We start from the raw sequence: 22,282 nt of genomic DNA on the forward strand, positions 1-22,282 counted from the left end.
TTCTGCCCACCCAGCTCCTCTTGATTGATGCCACTGTTCCCTGCATCGTTGGCGAAATCCCGCGCCTGCACCGTTCACTTCTGTTTTCGGCGCAGTGAGTGAAGGCCGCTCTCCTGATGCCGGCTTCCTCACTGTGACGTAGTCGGCGCAGGCGCAGTGAGGAATCCGGCACCAGGATCACATCATTCACTCACTGTGCCTGCGCCAAAGACAGAAGTGAACCGCGCAGGCGCGGGATTTCGCCAACGATGCAGGGAACAGTGGCATCAATCAAGAGGAGCGGGGCGGGCAGAACACTGGACCTGAGCGGGATAAAGCGTGAGTGGACGGAGCCTCTAGGTGCTGATTTTACGCCCACATAGCACCTAGAGGCTCATTAGCATATAATAAAAGTGCTTTTTTAACAAAAACGGCTGCAGGGACTAATGTTAGAAACATACTGTTATGTAGTGCTGACATTAGCGCATCGCTAATGTCAGTCAGCTACATAACAGTATTTCTGGTGGTAGAAACCCTTTAACTTTACAGAAACTCAAAAACTTCCTAGTAAATATAAATACAAAAGTAAATATGCATCCAGCATAACACCACAGAGTTAGCAGCAAGTACTGATCATCATGGCAAGAAAGCAGACAGTAAAACTTATGAGCAGGAATACAATGGATTTAGACTTCTGTGGACAGTAAGAAAAGACCAAGAGAATCACTTGATGAAGTAGAATATATAAATGGTAAAAACAACAGGAAAGGTATTCAGGGACAGAATGGGAACTTAAACTTACCCTGGAAAAAACCCTAAAATTAGCCCCTTGCTGTAGGCGGGTCCAAACTGACAAACGGCGAAGCAACACAAGTAGGCAGAGCCAGCAATACCACAGTGCAGCACAAAATACCGCTCTAGCAGAACCAAATATCACAGTGCAGCACAACACACTGCCACCCCCACTGCAGTGTTCAACTGTATTACCGTCCTGAGGATGGAGATACAATTGAGTTCAGGAGAGCACCTGCAGTCGCCAGCCACACAAGTACCTGATGCTCTTAGCATTAAAAGCATCATACTGTTACGTACCTGGCTGGCAGCCATGAAAAGGCCTGAGGTGACCCCATGAGCACTGGCCCACCAGGAAATTTCCTTGTAGGGTCTATGGCCAGTCCATCCCTGATAATATCTTCATAGTAAGAGATTCCAGTCCTGTCACCATGCCAAGACCGTGCTTATTTTATCATGCACAGACAGTGCTGAATGAATGTACATTAATTAATAAGGTCTTGCAACATTTCACGGACTGGACCACACTAAATTATTAATATACACAACTAGCTCTCATCTAACAATGTATCCATGTATCTAAGTCCCTAAAATTGTCCAAAATAGTCATTAGAAAAGATCATCCTTGAAAAAATGGCCAAATGCACAATAACCCAAATAAACCAGACTTCAGCTAGCACTCACAGAAACTACAATCCATGAAAGGTTTAAGAGGGCTACCAATAACATGATGGGAAGGTTACAATTATCTTGGGCTCTAAGGGTGGTTGGTGTCTGTCTGTATTCATTAAAATAAGGTAGAACAATTCATAGGGGTTAATAGAAAAAAAAATCTATTCTAAAACCATTAAATCTGTAAAAACTGAAAATGAAAAAATTGGCAACTCATTTTCCTCAGAAGTTAAAGAATACCTGCCTTACTAGTAGCATACATTACATTGAGCATTACTTTGATATGTATATAATGCTACAACACAATTTTTTTGTGCTTCCCAAAATCTATACATTTCACCATGAGTGAAGGACCAATGCAGACATGTATACAGCTTCTATTGACCTCAACAGAAGTCACATATAGATCTGCCCCCTAGTGGCAGCAACAGGCAACTGAGATTTTACTAGTATGCAGATTGGAGGGATATAGCCTTAGTAAATATATTTGAACAACATTTATTCTTATTCCTTTGTTACATTCGAGCCATATAAAAATGTAAAAGTGGTGTCTATAATTGTAAACATTTTCTGAGCAAATAATTTGCCAGTTCATATTCCTATGAGGAATAAATATTCTGTACATTTTTTATGCTACTGGCACACTTCTGCTTTCAACTTGCTGACTGAAACAAATATTGTGCCAGTAATATAAATCACTTGGTATCATCAGGTTGGGAACAAGATGCACGTCAGATGAAACCAGAGGCCTGACCAAAAAGAAAGGAAATGTCAGGCGTAAAAAGTGCCAATGTTGCACAACAGGATTTCTACAGAATTGTCACAGGAACTATGGCTGTCATCTTTATGCACTGAGCCGGTGGCATTATTTTATCCAGTGCCTAGCATGGTTATAGGCGTAGTAGATCAGCTGTTTGTTTTAAGGCGATCTCTCCCAGAAATGCAGCATCTATGTTATCTTCCTCAAAAGGATTTAATGCTGAAATAGTAATAAACAGTAGATTATAAATCTAGAACAAACAGTCATAACTGGCTATGAATTTCCCATGCAGGGAGCAGTGCAGAAGAGAACTTTGCCTCACTGTTCCCCGACTACAGGGAAGAGGTTGCATTTTGAAAGATGCCACTTAGACAGGTTTCACACTTGCGGCAGGGAACAGCCTGCTGGAGTTCCCTGGATTCAGCATTGCCGGATACTAGACCAGGCCCCATTGACTATATTGAGGTCTGGCAGAGATCCAGCCGCAACCTGGCAAATATGCAGCTGGAGAAAAGCTGCTGCACTCAGCGGTTTTTGTCCGACCGATTCCGGACACTGTGTGCCAGACCTCCCAGCCGGAAAACCTGGTCACAAGTGTGAAAGAAGCCGCATCTCTGCACTTTCCCCCATCTTCAGATTGGTGTGCGCCCCTCATGATCCACCACGTGCTAGAACATAAAGGGAAAGGACCAAATGGAGGAAAGTAGCCAAGCAACCCAACATGTCTATCATAACATCTGGCATCAGATGCTGGGATGTAAGGTATTCATGGTAGGTGGAATCCCATCAATAAGGAAACAACCTGATGTGTACTAAACCTGCTCAATTAATGTAGAAATCATATTTGCAAAAATTATCATTTTTGTGCAATATAAAGCTATTCCTATGTAATAACAGCTCTCAATGTAGGACAACAATAAACAGAACCGTGGTGGCCTTCAAGTACTAGAACTGCACATTTGGCATATCCAGGAGCAGGCAGGTCTCAAACATTGTTACCTACCACCACCAGGTTTCAAACTAACTTATGAGCTAGGGACACTTGCTGACTTGCTTGGATTTTTGCCCCTAGACCATAGAAATTACAGATTAAACACTAGATTTATTGAAGACAAATAAAACATCTCACAAAGACGACCCCTTTTTTTTTTTTTTAAATGAAGCCAGTTCTGGTCCAGCTTCTCTCACTCCTGCAATCACTTGATAGCGGTGGGAAAGGTGCCTTAAGGCATTAACTTCCCCTTGCAGTGGAGAAATGTACCATTTATATTTTGCCCATTTAAATCAATAAGTGGCTTTCCATGCAATGCATAAATTCTCCAGGTCCACCAGAGCCCACCTCTGATACATAGAGGAGGGCAGGTCCAGAGCAGGTAAACCCAATCTTTGAGATCCACATAACTAGAAAGGCTGTATAGACAGGACTCTTGTCCTGAATCAACCCCTTTAATTAATATATGGTAAAGTTTGAAAGGAGACGCTAGATAATTATGTGTATAATCAAAAAGGTACCTCGATCTTCCAATTCTGATAGCATCATTATTAAGTAATTTAGTGGTAGAAAGTTAATGGTTAGCGGAGACCGATCAGACGGTAACTGTCGAGAAACCTGCAAAGGAAATATTATAGACTTTAAATATTTTAGGAAACTAATTTGACATTATCATCTATACAGCACTAGGAAGCTCCTTATCGTAACCCCAGGCTTACTTTGGTCTTAACGGGGTTGTTCAGCCTTGGGGCAGGCAACCCCTGGGGTCCAAACCTGTGCCTCTGAACTTAAAACACTGTCCTGTCAGCAATCCAAGTGCTGCTTTATTCTTCTGGTACTGGTGGGAGCAGGAAGCAGTCTGATCCCGTGGCTGATGTGGCCAATTATAGGCCTCAGCAGTCACAGTGGTGTGAATGCTACATCACAGCAGGGATGCACTGTTCAACCCACTCTGACCACTGAGGCCTGTGATTGGCTGCAGCAGTCACAGGAACAAGCCAGCTACTGGTCATATAGCGATTGGAAATGGCTAGGAACAGAGCAGTGGACTTCGGACAGGTGGGGTTGTTCAGGGCCACAGGTTAGGGGCCCAAATATTGTTGGCTTTAAGGCTGGACAACCCCTTTGACCCTTAGGATACCAGAGTTTTTTTTTTCGTTTTTGCGTTTTCATTTTTTCTTCTCCATTTTCCGTGAGCCATAACTTTTTTATATTTCCAGTCACATAGCTGTATGATGGCTTATTTTTTGCGGGACAAGTTGTACTTTTTAATGCCACCATTAATTATGGCATAAAATGTACTGGGAAGCGTGAAAATGGGGTGGAATTAAAACAAACAAAAAAAAAAAACACACACATAATCCCACCATCGTTTTACGGGTTTTGTTCCCACGGCGTTTTGTTTACGGCAAAACTGACGCATGCCCTTCATTCTCTGGGTCAGTACGATTACAATGATACCCCATATGTATAGGTTTTTTTATGTGTAAATAGTGTAAAAATAAATGGATTCTTATTTTTTTATTTTAATATTATGGGCGTTTTTGGTCGCGGTGATATCCAGAATGTTTATATTTATTGTTATTTAGGTATTTATTTTTTATATTATGAGGATGGGGGGGGGGGCGATTTAAACTTTTATATTTTTTTATTTTAACTTTTTTTTAACATCATTTATTTTTAAGGCTCATAAATGATCCTTTAAATTATGTTTTTTAATTTTAAATTTTGATCTTTTAGCAATTTAAAAAATGACATCTGGTGGCCAAATTAAGAATTGCACCATTAATGCTCTGAATTTCTTCATAGAGATTCGGAGCATTCAGCGCATGTACTGAAGTTCCGACTGGCCGCACGGGGCATCAGTACTAAACCCAGAAGAGTGAGCTTCCGGGTTTTTGCGCATTCAGGTGCCGTGATCTCACTTTAATTACCGCAATCTGCATTATTCCCGGTTGCTGTAATTAGCCGCAGGTCTCCGCTGTTTGAAACAGCAGAAACTTGCCGGCCATGACACCCGAGCGGGGGCGTCATGCTTGGCCAGCGCCGTACATGTACGGCACTGGTAGCGAAAGGGTTAAGGACAAAGAACTTTTTTATTGCTTTTTTCATCATCACATTCAAAGAACAAAAACTTTATTTTTTTTTAAGTTACTGATTAAACCCGTAACGGGGTTGTCCGCTTTTTACTATTAATTATCTATCCTCAGGATAGGTCATCAATATCAGATCTGCGGAGGTCCGATTCCCGGCACGCCCGACGATCAGCTGTTTGAAGAGAAGGCACTACTCAAAGGAGCGCTACCTTCTCTGTTCACCACAGCAATTGCAGTGGTGAGCAGGTGTAATTACAAGTATGGTGTACCTAATCACTTCTGTCTGTTCAAGTGAATCCTACAGAGCCATCCAATAGACGTGAATAGGGGCGCCATACTTGTAATTACAGCTGCTCACCACTGCAATTGCTGGGAATCCACACTTTGCACCAAACCACTAAGATGCCGCTGGCACTATTGAACATAATATCTATGGGGATAAATGACCTGGGACCAGGGTTCTGAAGTATTTGCGTGGACACCTGTACCGATTATATATATATATATATATATATATATATATATATATATATATATATATATATATATATACACACATATATATATATATATATATATATATATACACACATATATACACACACACACTAGTAAAATATACTTCCTATTATCAAAACAACCATAGAAACATAAAATAATTCTGAAGCACAGAGAACCTTCAGGAAGATCCAAAATCTGATATTACAACTTTAATTATTTGCTGGAATCGCACTGAATCCTTTCATATTAAATTGTATCACTCTGCTACTAATAATCCAGATAGTCTGGTAAAAGAAACTCTTCATTGGAATTACTCTAATACGCACCTCCCTTTGGTGAACTCTGAAGAGCAGCTTTTTCACATACTTCATAGCAATGACATTATTACTGATGGCATAATCCCACAAGTTATGTACCTTTTCACAAATGTTCTGGATAGAGGAAATAAAAGGCGATTGTGACAATATGGAATGTTCTCTTATGTGCTGTGTTTGGGTGGGTCAGCTCAACATTTTTCATGGAGGATTTCCCGATACCAAGTACGTTTGTATGCTAAAACAGGAAATCCTGGAGACGCACGACCCACACTCACTCCATCTCATATCGTAGAAAATCTGATTGCAAAATGTCCATTTCTCCTCTTTATAAGGAGAATATACAGTTACAATATACAGTTAGCAATCTGTCATCTGAAGAACACACTTTACATTAATGCACTTTCCTAACTTCCTAATATTTTACCTGATGCAGTTTGTATTAGAAATCAGAAAACCTGTAGTGCTGCATGTAAATTAACCTACCTCTGGAAGTCGCAGAATTATGCTACATTTCAGTTTTTCATTTGTTTTATTATCATCCAGTTCTGTATAAAAATAAATATACAAAAAATGCATAGAAATCAGTAACTCTGATAAGACAATTTAGAGCTACAGCATATACACAATCGAATTGTTCTTTTAACTAAACAATATATCGGTTCAACCTAACCGCAAGGTCTTTCTATGTTGTGCAATATGTAGCGCTATATACAATACACTCTATTATCTGCATGTATTTTATACATTTTATACGTAAATGTTTGTAATTCTGATTAGGGTCTGGGTTTTCTTACCTGCTCCGTACACCTATATATTTGCTTGATAAAAGCTCCAAGATGCAGAGCCTAAACGTTGCACATTTTTGGTGAATAAAGATCAACTTTCATTCACTGTGACAAGCCTGTAGTGTGGCCCACTTTTTAGCAGCACAAAAGCAGGGAAAGGGTTCAAAGGCTATTGACTTAAAGGGGTTCTCCGGCAATTAAGAAAATTTAAATATTACTATATTATAAATATATTCCCAAATACCGTTCATTAGTTATAATGGCTCATTTTATCTGTGGAGTAATCATTAGGAGAAATAAAATGGCCACCGTTCTATTAGTACACACAAAACCTGTCCTAATGACACAGGGGGACAAGTTACTTCACAGCACTGAGCTAAACAGCTGCCTCATCCTCCTCTCCTACTTGTTAGGGATTATGATACTGAATACAGCTGATAAGATCTTCACCTGAATCTCTGTAGGAGTGGAGTTCATGAGCAGACATGAAGTACAGAGAGGATGGACAGGACAGACTGTGGTAATGGTGATTGCATACAAGTGCTGCTGCTCATTATCTACACCCCCACCTCCTTTCTGTACTTCATGAACTCCATTCCTACAGAGATCCAGCTGAAGATCTTATCATCTGTATTAGGCCTCCTGCACACGACCGTTTTTTTTTTCCGTTTACGGGCCGTTTTTTGCTTTCCGTATGCGGTCCGTATACTGAACCATTCAATTCAACAGGTCCTCAAAGAAAAAAAGGAACACATGTGGAAATGCATCCGTATGTCTTCCGTATCCGTTCTTGCATCACCATCTATTGAAATTTATGCCCAGCCCAATTTTTTCTATGTACGGTAATTACTGTATATGCCATATGGAAAAACGGAAACACAACAACAGAACAGCAAAACACTGAAAAAGCCATATGGTCGTGTGAAAGAGGCCTTAAGGAACATCTGTGACAAGCAGAGCAGATGAGGATGAGGCAGATCTTTAGCTCAGTGCTGTGAAGTAACTAGTCCTCCTGCATGATTAGGACAGGTTTTGTGTGTACTAATGGAATGGCGGCCATTTTATTTCTCCTAATGACTGCTTCCTAGACAAAACGAGCCAGTATAACAGATATTATAATTTTCATTATAATGAAAGGTATTTGGGAATAATTTTATATTAAAGAAATATTTAAAAGGATAACCGTCACATTTAGACCCCAATTTAAATTTTCATATATGTAGTTACTAATAACATGATATTCCAGAATCAGTTACTATTAGACTGACTTACCCCATATTTAATAAGATTCAGCCCTTAGCAACCAGTCTGCATAAAACTGCAATTTCACTATTCAGTTAAGATGGCCGCCACTGCCCTCACCCTGAGGCTAATCCCGCCTGCCCTCACTAGCCAGTAACAATAGCCCCCCAAAAGTGTCAGTAACCAGAGCCCTCCCCTTAAAGTGTTAATCTCCTGCAGCACAAAGGAGTCCTCTTACCACATGTTGCTTTCATTTATACACTGAGCAGATGGCAGATCTCCCTTCCCTGTTGTGCGCTGATTCAACTCTGCATTCTCCAGCTCTGCTGAGTGAGGGAGCGTCTGCAAAGCGCAGGGACAGGGAGAAGTGCACACAGCCCAGGCACTGTTATCAGCTGCTGGGGAGGACCTGGCTTTAATCATTTACTTACAGTCCCTGGCTGTCTGTAATCTGACCTTGCAGGCTGCGTGCTTCTGCGTCCTCCGTCCTTCAACAGAAGGACGGACCATGCCTAGCAACCCTATTTTAAGCACAGGTAAAAGTAGGCACAGGTAAAAGCGGCGCCCAGGTATAACAGTAAGTGCAGGGAGATCCCTGGGCGCCGCTCTACATGGCTGTATAGTTAGTTTAGATGTTTTATTCTAGTGAAAGGTCCTCTTTAAAGAAGCACTTCAGTTTTTTTATTTCACATATATTGATAACTCACCACCAGTATTCTGGTAGTGCGGACCAGAATACTGAATACTGCGGCTCGGGTGCGGACCCATTCACTTCAATGGGGCCACAAAAGATGCACGGGTGGCCTGCTGTTTCTTATAGCAGACATCTGCGGCTAATGTTCGCAACTGGCAGTAATGCAGATAGTGGACATTTAACCCCTCAGATGCCTGGTCAATCCTGAACACGGCATCTGAGCGCGTGAAACACCGCGCGCTTCCGGTGATGCTCCAGCTCCCCAATGCGGCGATCATTGGCCGCTGCATAGTATTTCCTATGGAGCCCTTGCCTGTAATAGGGCTCCATAGGAAACTAGCAATTTTCTTATAGACTGCAATGCTAGTGCATTGGGGTCTATGAGAATAGCAATCTAATGATTGCTTGCTATAGTTCCCTATGGGAACTATTAAAAAAAGTGGGGAAAAAAATTTGGTTGAAAAAAAAAAAAAGAATTATAATAAATTTCAAAATCACCCCGTGACTAACACCACACCTCGTGCCCGCTTGACATAGACTTAGTCGCGCTCATGAGACGCGGTATGTCCACGGGTTACCAAAAACGTGACGGTACGCCCTCCAGAGGACCGGGTAAGGTCAGCGTGGTACAGTTTACACAGACACCTCCTGTCCACGCGGACACAGAGAGGCAACAAGCTGAGATCCTTTTCACTGCCGCAGTGAAAACAGCTCTGTCTCAGCCCGGGTATCTGCCACCAGCTCTCGTTTGATATAAGCACGGCCCACTAACGGGATTATACAGGGTGAGAAACCAACCCGCGATAGCTTATAGCTAGGCCAAAACACGGACGTGGGGATTCGTGATCGAGATACAAGATTGCACAAGATTAAATTATATATTTAATTCGCCGTAAGGGCACACTAGATATAACACAAAATACACAGAGAATATATACAGCGGTCCGATGTTACAGATACAGAGAACATGGGTACAACAGGGTTAAGCAGAGTAAAAACGAGATTTTTGTATAACTTACCAGTAAAATCTCTTTCTCGCTCTTTCCTTGGGGGACACACAAGACCTTGGGTATAGCTCATCTCCATAGGAGGCGTGACACTAAGTGAAAACTGTTAAGCCCCTCCTCCACAGCTATACCCTCAGCCTGGAGAGAGAGACTGCCAGTTGCGTGTCCAAGTAGTGAGAAAAGGCAAAGTCCAACAAGGAACCAACAAGCCAACTACCCAACGGGTAACACAAACTCGGAAACCGTGTAGAGAAAACAATGAATGGGTGGGTGCTGTGTCCCCCAAGGAAAGAGCGAGAAAGAGATTTTACTGGTAAGTTATACAAAAATCTCGTTTTCTCACCCAATTTCCTTGGGGGACACAGAAGACCTTGGGACGTTCAAAAGCAGTCCAAAAGGGGAGGGACCACAGCACCAAGGCGAAGCACCCGAAGGCATCAAGGAACCGCCGCCTGCAGGCCCAGGCGGGCCAAGGCAGCATCCGCTAAATGCATGGCCGAAGCCCAATGCTTCCGGCCCAGGAAGCACCGACCGCTCTGGTGAAATGAACGGTGACACCAAAGACAGAATCCTGTCCTTGGTGCGGTAACCTCAGCAATAGCCAATCTGATAAAGCGGAGGAAAACCACCCTGGAGTCAGTCAACCCTATGCGCGGACCTCCTGGAAACCCAAGAGACCGAACGTCGACAAGAATCGGAGATCTTCAAGTAAAAACGGCAAGGCCCAAACAACGTCCAAAACGATGAAGTGTTGAAGCGAAAGGCAAACACCACCTTCAGAAGGAAGGAAGGAAGAAACGGGATGTATAACAGCCCTGTCCTGGGAAACGGCAGAAGACTCAAAACAAGAAGGGCCGCCACTCAGGCACCCGTCAGAGACCACAACTGCTACGGAAACACAACTGTACAGGACAGAAGGGGTGGAGAGAACTTCTGTAACAGCTCCAAGGAAAAGATTGGAGCGCCGAGAGCTCAGCCTGTAGTTCCCAGGGCGGTACCGAGAAGGTAAGTCTACAGCAGGACCCTTGTCAAGAATGGAAAAAACGCAATCTGTACCCAGCGGGAGGACAGAACGCGGTAGACTCTGCAAATAAGCACACAGCTAATACGGCCAATGTGAACAAGGGGGACAGTACGAGGCCAAAAGGAACACCGGAACCATCCACATGAACAACCATGCTCTCCCCAGAGGGGAGGACAGTGAAGGAACAGCCTCTGAAACCTGGCGGGGCAGAAGCCACATCGGAGAGATCTGTACCGAGCGGGAGCCAAGCAGAGCCGGCGAGATAAGGTAGTCGAGACAGAGGCCGGCATAACACCCTCCAACCGAAAGGAGGAGTGGGCAACATGGAAGTCATAGGACAGCTCAATAGCAGAACCCCGCTACACTGTGAGACGCCCAGTTCACCGTCTCGCCGAAGGCGAATACCCTGAAGAACCCAAGGTGGAGGTCCTCCGGACCTGGGTAATCGAGCACCCAAGAGAAGTTGGATGACCTTCCCGAGAAGAGCGGCCGAACCTGGTAGCAGATCAGACTGAAGCGTAGAGGCGCAAAGAGGAAGGACTCATACCACACTGCATCCGAAGAGGAGGAAATTGCAGTAGGCAAGGGAACCGCAGTCCCGCCAGAGCCAATGAAGAATTCGAGGGGCGCTGCAGACAACAGCACTCTCGACCATGTGACCACTAGCGCAGGGAAGCAATGCCGCGGAAGGACGAATGGGCACGCATCTAGGAACCACGAACACTCCCTGGGATGAAGGGCCAACTAAATGAATGAGTACCACCCAGCTCGGTGCAGCAGAGAGCAAGTAGAGCCCGTCCGGGTCAGGTGGACAGAATGAACTCCTTAGAGACGAGTGCAAGGCTTGCGGCAAGCATCGTATCCCAAGAAAACAAAAGAATGCCGCAGGAAGCAGGTGAGGCATACGTACGAGCAGCCCCGTAAGCAGTGAGAAGGCCAACCCACCTACAGGAGAAGGCATACACGGCCCAAACAAGGCACAAGAACGTCCGCTCACTGCAAAAAGGTTACTCAGCGAAAAGGGCCAGCCACAGAGTGCCACAGCATGTACGGAATTGCAAAGTGCAACCTGAAAGGGAGTTATGCACAAGCCTAGTATGGCATGCGACAGAACGCAAGCAGTCCGCCCCGAAAGGGGGAAAATGTACCTGGCAAACTGCAGTCGGCAAGAGTGCAAAGGCCCGTCCCAAAAGGGAGTGATGCCTAAGGCCGTACCTACTTCAGAGAAGCAGGACATACCATATAATCCAGCAGGAACGCAGGAGGTCCACCTAGTGAAAGGGGGACATGCACAGGGTTATCCTAGCATTAAGTGAGTGTGCAATAATACACCCAACACTGAACTTTTCGAGAGTGCAACTACTCTGCCAATGAAGAGGGACATGTACAAGTCCAGTACAGTACATACAAGGACAGCCATGAATCTCATGAGCGTGTCAAATTCTGCCCATGGAATGAGGGGTGGTCACGCACAAGGCCAGCACCATATCCAATGGGAGTGCAAGTGTTCCACCCATGTTAGAGGGCCATGCTCATGGCCAGCAACGTATCCGGTGAGAGTGTAGCATGCCGCCCAGAAAAGGGGGGGGGGGGGGGGTAATTCACATGGCCAGCATCTCACCCAGGGAGAGTGCGAACACCCCGCCATGTATGGGAGCGATACACATGGCCAGCAACGTACTGGCGAGAGACAAACACAGTCAGTGAGAATGTGTGTATGTCGCCTGAGGAAAGGAGGTATGCCCATGGCTGGCAGCGAATCCAGCGAGAGTGCGTACACCGCCCACGGAAGAGGGGTCATGCATATGGCCGACAGCGGATCCAGCGAGAGTGCAAGCACCCCGCCCTGTATGGGGTTCATGCACATGGCCAGCAACGTACCTGCGGGAAAACAACCACAGACAGAGGGAGTGTATGTATGCCGCCTGAGGGAAGGAGGCATACCCAAGGCCGGCAGCGAATCCAATGAGAGTGCAGCATACCGCCTATGGAAGGGGGTCATGCCTATGGCCGGCAGCGAAACCAGTGAGTGCAGCATAGTAACATAGTACATAACATAGTACATAAGTACATCATAGTACATCAGTGAGAGTGCAGCATTCCGCCTATGGAAGGGGGTCGTGCATATGGCCAGTACCGTATCCGGTGAGAGTGCAGTATTCTGCCTAAAAAAGAGGGTCATGTACATGATCGGCAACAGATCCAGTGAGTGTAGCGTTCCGCCTAGAGAAGGGGGTCACGCACATGGCCGACAGCGAATCCAGTGAGTGCTGCGTTCCGCCCATGGAAGAGGGTCACGCACATGGCCGGCAGCGAATCCAGTGAGAGTGCAGCGTTCCGCCTATGGAAGGGGGTCACGCACACGGCCGGCAGTGAATCCAGTGAGAGTGTAGCGTTCCGCCCATGGAAGGGGGGTCACGCACATGGCCGGCAGTGAATCCAGTGAGAGTGCAGTGTTCCGCCTATGGAAGGGGGTCGTGCACAAGGCCAGAACTATATCCGGTGAAGGTGCAGTATTCCGCCTTAGAAGGGGTCATGCACAGCCGGCAGCCAGTGAGAGTGCAGTATCCCGCCTAGGAGGGGGGGGGATGCACATGGCAGGCACCATAACTGGAGAGATGATGAATGCTGCCTACGGAAGGGCCGCATGCACTTGGCCAGCGCCGTATCCTGGAAGAGGGCAAGAAACCGCCTAAAAGGGGAAATGCCCTAGCAGCGACGCAAGGCTGAGAGCGCAACACCATGCCGCCTGTGGAAAGAGGGCATGCAGACATGCAGCACTACTGAGATGAGACTGCAGCGTCCTGCGCAGCCCACAAGAAATCTGTTATCTATTTATTTATATATAAACACAGCCTCTCTGAGGCTAAAGGGGAGCCACCATATAGGGGCACAGGTTCCCTCCAACAGAGCCGGCGAGAGACAGGAAAAAAGGGGGGCTAACCATACAGGCCCATTGGAAGCCGGCCTGTTCCCAAAGGGTTAACAGGGACCCGGCCTGGAGGGCGGCGCTGCGATCCCCTGGGGGCGGAGGAACCCCCAGGCGGGAAGAATTCGCGCCTGGAGAAGTTCCCGCCCCCTCTAACAGAGGCCGGAATTTTGCGGCCTAGTAGGCCGTGAAGCCGGGGTCTAAATTTTTGCGGCGCCCGGCCCGCACAGTATTATGTACCGCCGGCACCTGAGGCGGAGTGACGCATCAAACTGGCCGCGGGTGCCTATTGAAGCATAGGAGGTCAAGCCCAATGCCGGCCGCGGGAGCCCACCCCGCCGACCGGAGGAGTCAGGGGCCCGGAATGGCGGCCTAGCAGGTCGCGAAGCCTGGGTCAAAATTTTTGCGGCGCCCGGCCGCACCGGAATATCAATAACGGCCAGAGGCGAGGCCTTACTCTGCTGCCGTCAAGAACGAGCCCCAGGCCCTGAGCAGCACTCCGGTAAGGAGATGGGGGGGACCCTGAGACCAGGTGCCTGTGCTGATAGGGGAGAAGGCAGGCAAACGCGGCAGCAGCATTCTGCAACTAGTGGTGGGGAGACCTGCATGTCCTATGGAGGCCAGGAAAAGGGGGGGGGGGGAGGCAGGGAGCAGATTACCGCTCTGCGGCACCCCAGGGGCCAGCATAGATCCAGCAGGGGAAGGGTCCAGAGGCCCAGTATGGTGGTCAGGCACGCAGGAGACCAGGGTGGGGGGGGGGGTGGGGGACGTAGGGCTGGAGAAGCCACTCTCTCACCATAGCAGTCTTCACCCTCGGTCCATTCCAGCAGGGTCGCCCCTTAAGCTACTGGCACCGTAGTGGCAGGACGCTGGAAGAGGGACTTGGCGTGCGGGCGAACCTTGCGCTGGCGGGATGTAGGGGAGCTGGGCTGCCCTGATCCACCTTGCCTTCTGTGGGGGAGGCAGCAGTGCGGGATACCGGCACTGGCGCAGCTCAACCCCGGGAGAAGCAGAGAGGTCTAGTGCGTCTCTGTTGTCCCTGATGATCTGGAACAAAAAGAAAAGAAAAAAGTAAAAATCTAAATTTAAACAAGGAGAAAACAGCCCTGCAGAGCAGGGAGTGTCTTGCCTCCATGGACACTAAGCAAAAACTGGCAGTCTCTCTCTCCAGGCTGAGGGTATAGCTGTGGAGGAGGTAGTCCAGCAGGGGTACCCTGTTTATTCATAAAGTAACTAAATTTAATAGGTAATTACAGAATTTACATATACACAGACAAAACAGTACCATGCAGATGATCCATGTGGAGGCCAGAGTATTTAAACCCAAAATGCCGGTATGCACGGCGAGGGGCCGGGGAAGATTATCCCTAGCAATGATTCCCTGAACTGGTCCTCTGCCCAGGGACGTCTCCAAATGGTGGGGGCGCCCTGTCCCCGTACCTAGACTCAAACTCCTAGATATCCCTGGTGAGGTGAGTGGTGAATAGGGACGGCATACGTGGTGTCTAGCATGGAAAACAGGCACAGAAGAAAGAATAAGTTTAAAAGGTGTCCACTGTATACTGCCCTCGTGGTATAACCAGGAGGTACAGGGCACACCTAGAAGATAAAATACACAAACAAAACGCACAATTGGATATAGATATATTTAAGATAGGTATAAATGACCTACAGACCCTGACGCGTTTCGCCCATACGGAAGGTTCATCAGGGGGTTACGTGTAGTAGGCATGTAAAGATAACGGGACCGTTGCCAATGGTTATGGCCGCCCCGGTTCAGTGATGCGTGTGTGCATATATAACAGGAAAAAACAATCCTTAATGACACTGCAGACCCACAATAATAGACCGATTGCCAAATGGCAGTTTACATACGATTATGGCAGCGTGATGAGAGAACTCGGCTGCCAACATGCACACTGAAAAAAATAAAAATAAATAGATAGGACCCAGGTTAGTTCAGGTGGGAAAACAAACGATAAGTGCCCATAGCGCTAAGTATTGAATGTAAATAGATACCTGAGGTAGGCAGTAAAATATTGCACAATAGGTCATTCCTAAGGAGGCTCATAGATAAGAGCATACGTAACTGGCTGAAGTGCAGCACGAAAGGTATGCGTGCCCCAGTTTAATCACCCAGGATGCCGGGCTAACCCACCAGCGGATACCTAAAAAAAATATATTGTATGTACCTCAACAAACACTCAGGGCTAAACATGCATTACAGATAATCAAGAGACATGGTCTGCTACTTACATGGTATGGTCAGTGGTGTGAAATAATGGGTCTGAGGTGGTGATCCTCAGTTTAGCCCTCCCTTTTAAAATCACGAATGCCCATGCACAGGTGGATAACTGATTAATTAAGGTGGGGCATGCCGGGGGGAGGCATGCTAATGAATGAGATAGTGTAGTTAGTCATGACCGGCAGGCACAAGTTGGAGATACCCCATCCTATACTAAGTTGTTTATAATCAGGCGTGCTTAGCCCGTACGCCGGTGTGCGTGTCAGTATGGACCGCATACCGGAAGTGACATACCATCGGACCGGAAATGCGGTGTGTGCGTGTCAGCTTGACACGCACACTAACGCTGATGACTAACATGTAATAATACGCCGGAAGCTAGGCCGTCCTGATGTATAGAGACAGTGGGGTGAACATGTCGAAATGGAGATGCCCCATGCTAACCTTCGTTGTTAATAATCGGCCAGCATGTATGTTTGGCCCGCACGCCGGTATGCGTGTCAGCGTGGACCGCATATCGGAAGTGACGTACATGGAGTCACCATCAGACCGGAAGTGCGGGGTGTGCGTGTCAGCTTGACACGCACACTCCCGCTGATGCCTGCCAGATGATGATGCGCCGGAATTGAAGCTGTCCTGGTATATGAAGACAGTGAGGTAAACCTGTATGATTGGTCAACCAGGGCACCTATATGGTTGAGAATAAACCATGGTCCGGTAAGGCCAGGCCACACAGGTTAAAGGTGATGGGCAGAGATATGGGACATAAAAAGAGTGGGGCATGAGGAATTCCGTGCCAGAAGAGATGCACAATGAGCTGTTACTGTATATGTATATAACTACTGAAAAACAAAAAGATATATACCCTAGGCTCCCCTAAAGATAACAAGGAAGCCCCTTACAGGGTATGTCACTGTAAATAGACATCCCATTAAATGTAACATTCGGGTACTTTACGTACCCAGGCTATATGCCAAGGAATAAAAGATATTACTGAGGTCAGAATTGCAGGGGGGATGACCACCTGATAAGAGAGATTCCACTACGGAGACCAGAGCAGCGAAGCAAAGGGAAGTAAATGACAGAATGGAGCTCACCATTCATGTCCTAGGACAAAAAGGGAAAATGAGCAGTTAAAGAAAGCAAGAAAAGGTCAAGCGCTCATTGAGTCCTCGGGGTGATTGGGAGCGAAATCTAAAAATCCACTCGCTCTCCTTCTGTAGGATACGTCTGTCCAAATCACCACCTCTAAGAGAGGGGGATATCAATTCGAGGACCATGAAGCGAAGGCAAGAGGGATCACCACCGTGGCAATCATTTACATGAGTAGCTACGGGTGTGGGTTCTTTTTTGATGACATCATTTATGTGTTCTAGGATTCTTCTCCTAAACTCACGTATCGTCTTACCGACGTAGTCCATAGGACATGGGCACTGACAGAGGTAAACCAACCCACTGGATAGACAATTGGCAAAGTCCCGGACCTGGAACGTTTGACCAGTGACTGAACAAATGACTGACTTGGTGGTTCTAATATATTGGCAGGCCTTACAACGCCCGCATTTAAATATGCCGATGGGTTTACGGTTAAGCCAAGAGCCAGCCTTCTGAGGTGGTGAAAAATGGCTGTGAACCAGACGGTCCCTAAGGCTCCTACCTCGCCTATATGAGACCGATGGATATTTGCTTATAATATCTGATATATCAGCATCCATTTGTAGGATCGGCCAGTATTTCTGTAAGATTTCTCTAGTTTCACGGTTGGCGGCATCAAAATTGGCAACGATGCGTGCTGGTTGAGAATCATCAGAGGTACGTCTTCTTGGTACCAAGAGTTCAGTCCGTGGTCTGGTGGATGCATTCTGAAAAGCCTCCCGAAGAATACCCTTCGGATACCCCCTTGCCAAAAATCTTCCTTGAAGCTTCCCAGCCTCCTGAAAAAAGGAGGGGTCATTAGAGCAGTTTCTCCTCACTCTTAAGTATTGCCCCTTGGGTATACCTCGTCTGAGAGGGGCGGGGTGATAGCTGCTCCAGTGGAGAAGGGAGTTGGTGGCCGTGCTCTTCCGATAGATATTTGTTGAAAGGCTGTCACCGGCCTTGGTGACCCTTACATCTAGGAACGTAATGGATTCATAGTCCCATTCACATGTGAATTTAAGACCCACAGTGTTAGTATTAAGGTCCGTGACAAACCGTATGAAACTAGGGGGATCACCCTTCCAGACTATAAACACATCGTCTATAAATCTGGTCCAGAATTGGATGTAGTCAGCCCACCAGACGATGTGGTCCGGGAAAACAAGCGTGTCCTCCCACCAGCCCAGGAAGAGATTGGCGTATGACGGAGCACAGGGACTGCCCATCGCCGTCCCCCTGAGCTGGTGGTAAAACCGTGCATTAAACAGGAAGTAATTGTGGTTAAGAGTGAACGACAAGAGTTCACGGATGAAAGCATTATGCAGAGAGCAATGGGTCCCTCTGGTTTTGAGATAGTGATCCACAGCCCTTAACCCATGCTCATGTGGTATAGAGCTGTACAGAGCCTCGACATCTATACTGCCGAGGATGCATGCTGGATCCAGATTCAAGGTATTGATTTTATTGAGGAAGTCCATCGTGTCCCTCGTATATGCGGGGAGGGACACGACGAACTCCCTCAGAATCTGGTCCAGATAGATGCCACTATTCTGTGTCAGGCAGTTGACGCCTGACACAATAGGACGACCTTTTAGAGGGGAGGTGCCCTTGTGTACTTTGGGTAGGCCATAAAATGTAGCAACCAAGGGTTTTACTGGTAGTAAAAATGTGTATTCAGTGGTGCTAATGACCTTTTCCTGTAAACCCGTCGGCCCAAAAGCAGTAGAATGCCGCCTCCACTGAGTTCAGAACACATTGATATCTTTCTCCAGCTGGTCACACGAGATCTTGACCAGCTGGGACATGTGAGACCCAGGTCCTACAATCTCTCTATTTCAGAGATGGAGGCACTTAGGTCACTGGAGAGGGATAGCACGATCGTGATCAAGCCTTCTGACAAGGGTGGCAATCTTGTCATCCTGGACTCCCTATTATACAAAAATATGTGCCTGGACCTCCTGAAAGATAGGGAGGGGTATGAGGTACTGCAGAATAACCCTACTGCTCTCTACTTGGGTAAACTCAAAAACATCTTGAACACGGGTTTACAGGAAAAGGTCATTAGCACCACTGAATACACATTTTTACTACCAGTAAAACCCTTGGTTGCTACATTTTATGGCCTACCCAAAGTACACAAGGGCACCTCCCCTCTAAAAGGTCGTCCTATTGTGTCAGGCGTCAACTGCCTGACACAGAATAGTGGCATCTATCTGGACCAGATTCTGAGGGAGTTCGTCGTGTCCCTCCCCGCATATACGAGGGACACGATGGACTTCCTCAATAAAATCAATACCTTGAATCTGGATCCAGCATGCATCCTCGGCAGTATAGATGTCGAGGCTCTGTACAGCTCTATACCACATGAGCATGGGTTAAGGGCTGTGGATCACTATCTCAAAACCAGAGGGACCCATTGCTCTCTGCATAATGCTTTCATCCGTGAACTCTTGTCGTTCACTCTTAACCACAATTACTTCCTGTTTAATGCACGGTTTTACCACCAGCTCAGGGGGACGGCGATGGGCAGTCCCTGTGCTCCGTCATACGCCAATCTCTTCCTGGGCTGGTGGGAGGACACGCTTGTTTTCCCGGACCACATCGTCTGGTGGGCTGACTACATCCAATTCTGGACCAGATTTATAGACGATGTGTTTATAGTCTGGAAGGGTGATCCCCCTAGTTTCATACGGTTTGTCACGGACCTTAATACTAACACTGTGGGTCTTAAATTCACATGTGAATGGGACTATGAATCCATTACGTTCCTAGATGTAAGGGTCACCAAGGCCGGTGACAGCCTTTCAACAAATATCTATCGGAAGAGCACGGCCACCAACTCCCTTCTCCACTGGAGCAGCTATCACCCCGCCCCTCTCAGACGAGGTATACCCAAGGGGCAATACTTAAGAGTGAGGAGAAACTGCTCTAATGACCCCTCCTTTTTTCAGGAGGCTGGGAAGCTTCAAGGAAGATTTTTGGCAAGGGGGTATCCGAAGGGTATTCTTCGGGAGGCTTTTCAGAATGCATCCACCAGACCACGGACTGAACTCTTGGTACCAAGAAGACGTACCTCTGATGATTCTCAACCAGCACGCATCGTTGCCAATTTTGATGCCGCCAACCGTGAAACTAGAGAAATCTTACAGAAATACTGGCCGATCCTACAAATGGATGCTGATATATCAGATATTATAAGCAAATATCCATCGGTCTCATATAGGCGAGGTAGGAGCCTTAGGGACCGTCTGGTTCACAGCCATTTTTCACCACCTCAGAAGGCTGGCTCTTGGCTTAACCGTAAACCCATCGGCATATTTAAATGCGGGCGTTGTAAGGCCTGCCAATATATTAGAACCACCAAGTCAGTCATTTGTTCAGTCACTGGTCAAACGTTCCAGGTCCGGGACTTTGCCAATTGTCTATCCAGTGGGTTGGTTTACCTCTGTCAGTGCCCATGTCCTATGGACTACGTCGGTAAGACGATACGTGAGTTTAGGAGAAGAATCCTAGAACACATAAATGATGTCATCAAAAAAGAACCCACACCCGTAGCTACTCATGTAAATGATTGCCACGGTGGTGATCCCTCTTGCCTTCGCTTCATGGTCCTCGAATTGATATCCCCCTCTCTTAGAGGTGGTGATTTGGACAGACGTATCCTACAGAAGGAGAGCGAGTGGATTTTTAGATTTCGCTCCCAATCACCCCGAGGACTCAATGAGCGCTTGACCTTTTCTTGCTTTCTTTAACTGCTCATTTTCCCTTTTTGTCCTAGGACATGAATGGTGAGCTCCATTCTGTCATTTACTTCCCTTTGCTTCGCTGCTCTGGTCTCCGTAGTGGAATCTCTCTTATCAGGTGGTCATCCCCCCTGCAATTCTGACCTCAGTAATATCTTTTATTCCTTGGCATATAGCCTGGGTACGTAAAGTACCCGAATGTTACATTTAATGGGATGTCTATTTACAGTGACATACCCTGTAAGGGGCTTCCTTGTTATCTTTAGGGGAGCCTAGGGTATATATCTTTTTGTTTTTCAGTAGTTATATACATATACAGTAACAGCTCATTGTGCATCTCTTCTGGCACGGAATTCCTCATGCCCCACTCTTTTTATGTCCCATATCTCTGCCCATCACCTTTAACCTGTGTGGCCTGGCCTTACCGGACCATGGTTTATTCTCAACCATATAGGTGCCCTGGTTGACCAATCATACAGGTTTACCTCACTGTCTTCATATACCAGGACAGCTTCAATTCCGGCGCATCATCATCTGGCAGGCATCAGCGGGAGTGTGCGTGTCAAGCTGACACGCACACCCCGCACTTCCGGTCTGATGGTGACTCCATGTACGTCACTTCCGATATGCGGTCCACGCTGACACGCATACCGGCGTGCGGGCCAAACATACATGCTGGCCGATTATTAACAACGAAGGTTAGCATGGGGCATCTCCATTTCGACATGTTCACCCCACTGTCTCTATACATCAGGACGGCCTAGCTTCCGGCGTATTATTACATGTTAGTCATCAGCGTTAGTGTGCGTGTCAAGCTGACACGCACACACCGCATTTCCGGTCCGATGGTATGTCACTTCCGGTATGCGGTCCATACTGACACGCACACCGGCGTACGGGCTAAGCACGCCTGATTATAAACAACTTAGTATAGGATGGGGTATCTCCAACTTGTGCCTGCCGGTCATGACTAACTACACTATCTCATTCATTAGCATGCCTCCCCCCGGCATGCCCCACCTTAATTAATCAGTTATCCACCTGTGCATGGGCATTCGTGATTTTAAAAGGGAGGGCTAAACTGAGGATCACCACCTCAGACCCATTATTTCACACCACTGACCATACCATGTAAGTAGCAGACCATGTCTCTTGATTATCTGTAATGCATGTTTAGCCCTGAGTGTTTGTTGAGGTACATACAATATATTTTTTTTAGGTATCCGCTGGTGGGTTAGCCCGGCATCCTGGGTGATTAAACTGGGGCACGCATACCTTTCGTGCTGCACTTCAGCCAGTTACGTATGCTCTTATCTATGAGCCTCCTTAGGAATGACCTATTGTGCAATATTTTACTGCCTACCTCAG

General features: G+C 46.8%; 1 protein-coding gene across 2 annotated transcripts in view; it reads right to left on the reverse strand.

The window, feature by feature from the left end:
• LOC120982828 (gamma-secretase activating protein) overlaps window positions 1–22,282 on the reverse strand; it is a 146,109-nt gene that overhangs the window by 285 nt on the left and 123,542 nt on the right. Inside the window, exons 28-31 of one of the 2 annotated variants that reach the window (XM_040413013.1) lie at window positions 6,592–6,653; window positions 6,118–6,222; window positions 3,716–3,812; window positions 514–2,422 (exon numbers count right to left, since the gene is read on the reverse strand). In XM_040413013.1, coding sequence (XP_040268947.1) covers window positions 2,334–2,422; window positions 3,716–3,812; window positions 6,118–6,222; window positions 6,592–6,653 — 353 coding nt within the window. In that variant the 3' untranslated portion in view covers window positions 514–2,333. The other variant, XM_040413021.1, reaches the window with a different exon arrangement.

This window comes from Bufo bufo, chromosome 1 (assembly GCF_905171765.1).
Source record: "Bufo bufo chromosome 1, aBufBuf1.1, whole genome shotgun sequence".
In the NCBI taxonomy this organism is placed as follows: Eukaryota; Metazoa; Chordata; class Amphibia; order Anura; family Bufonidae; genus Bufo; species Bufo bufo.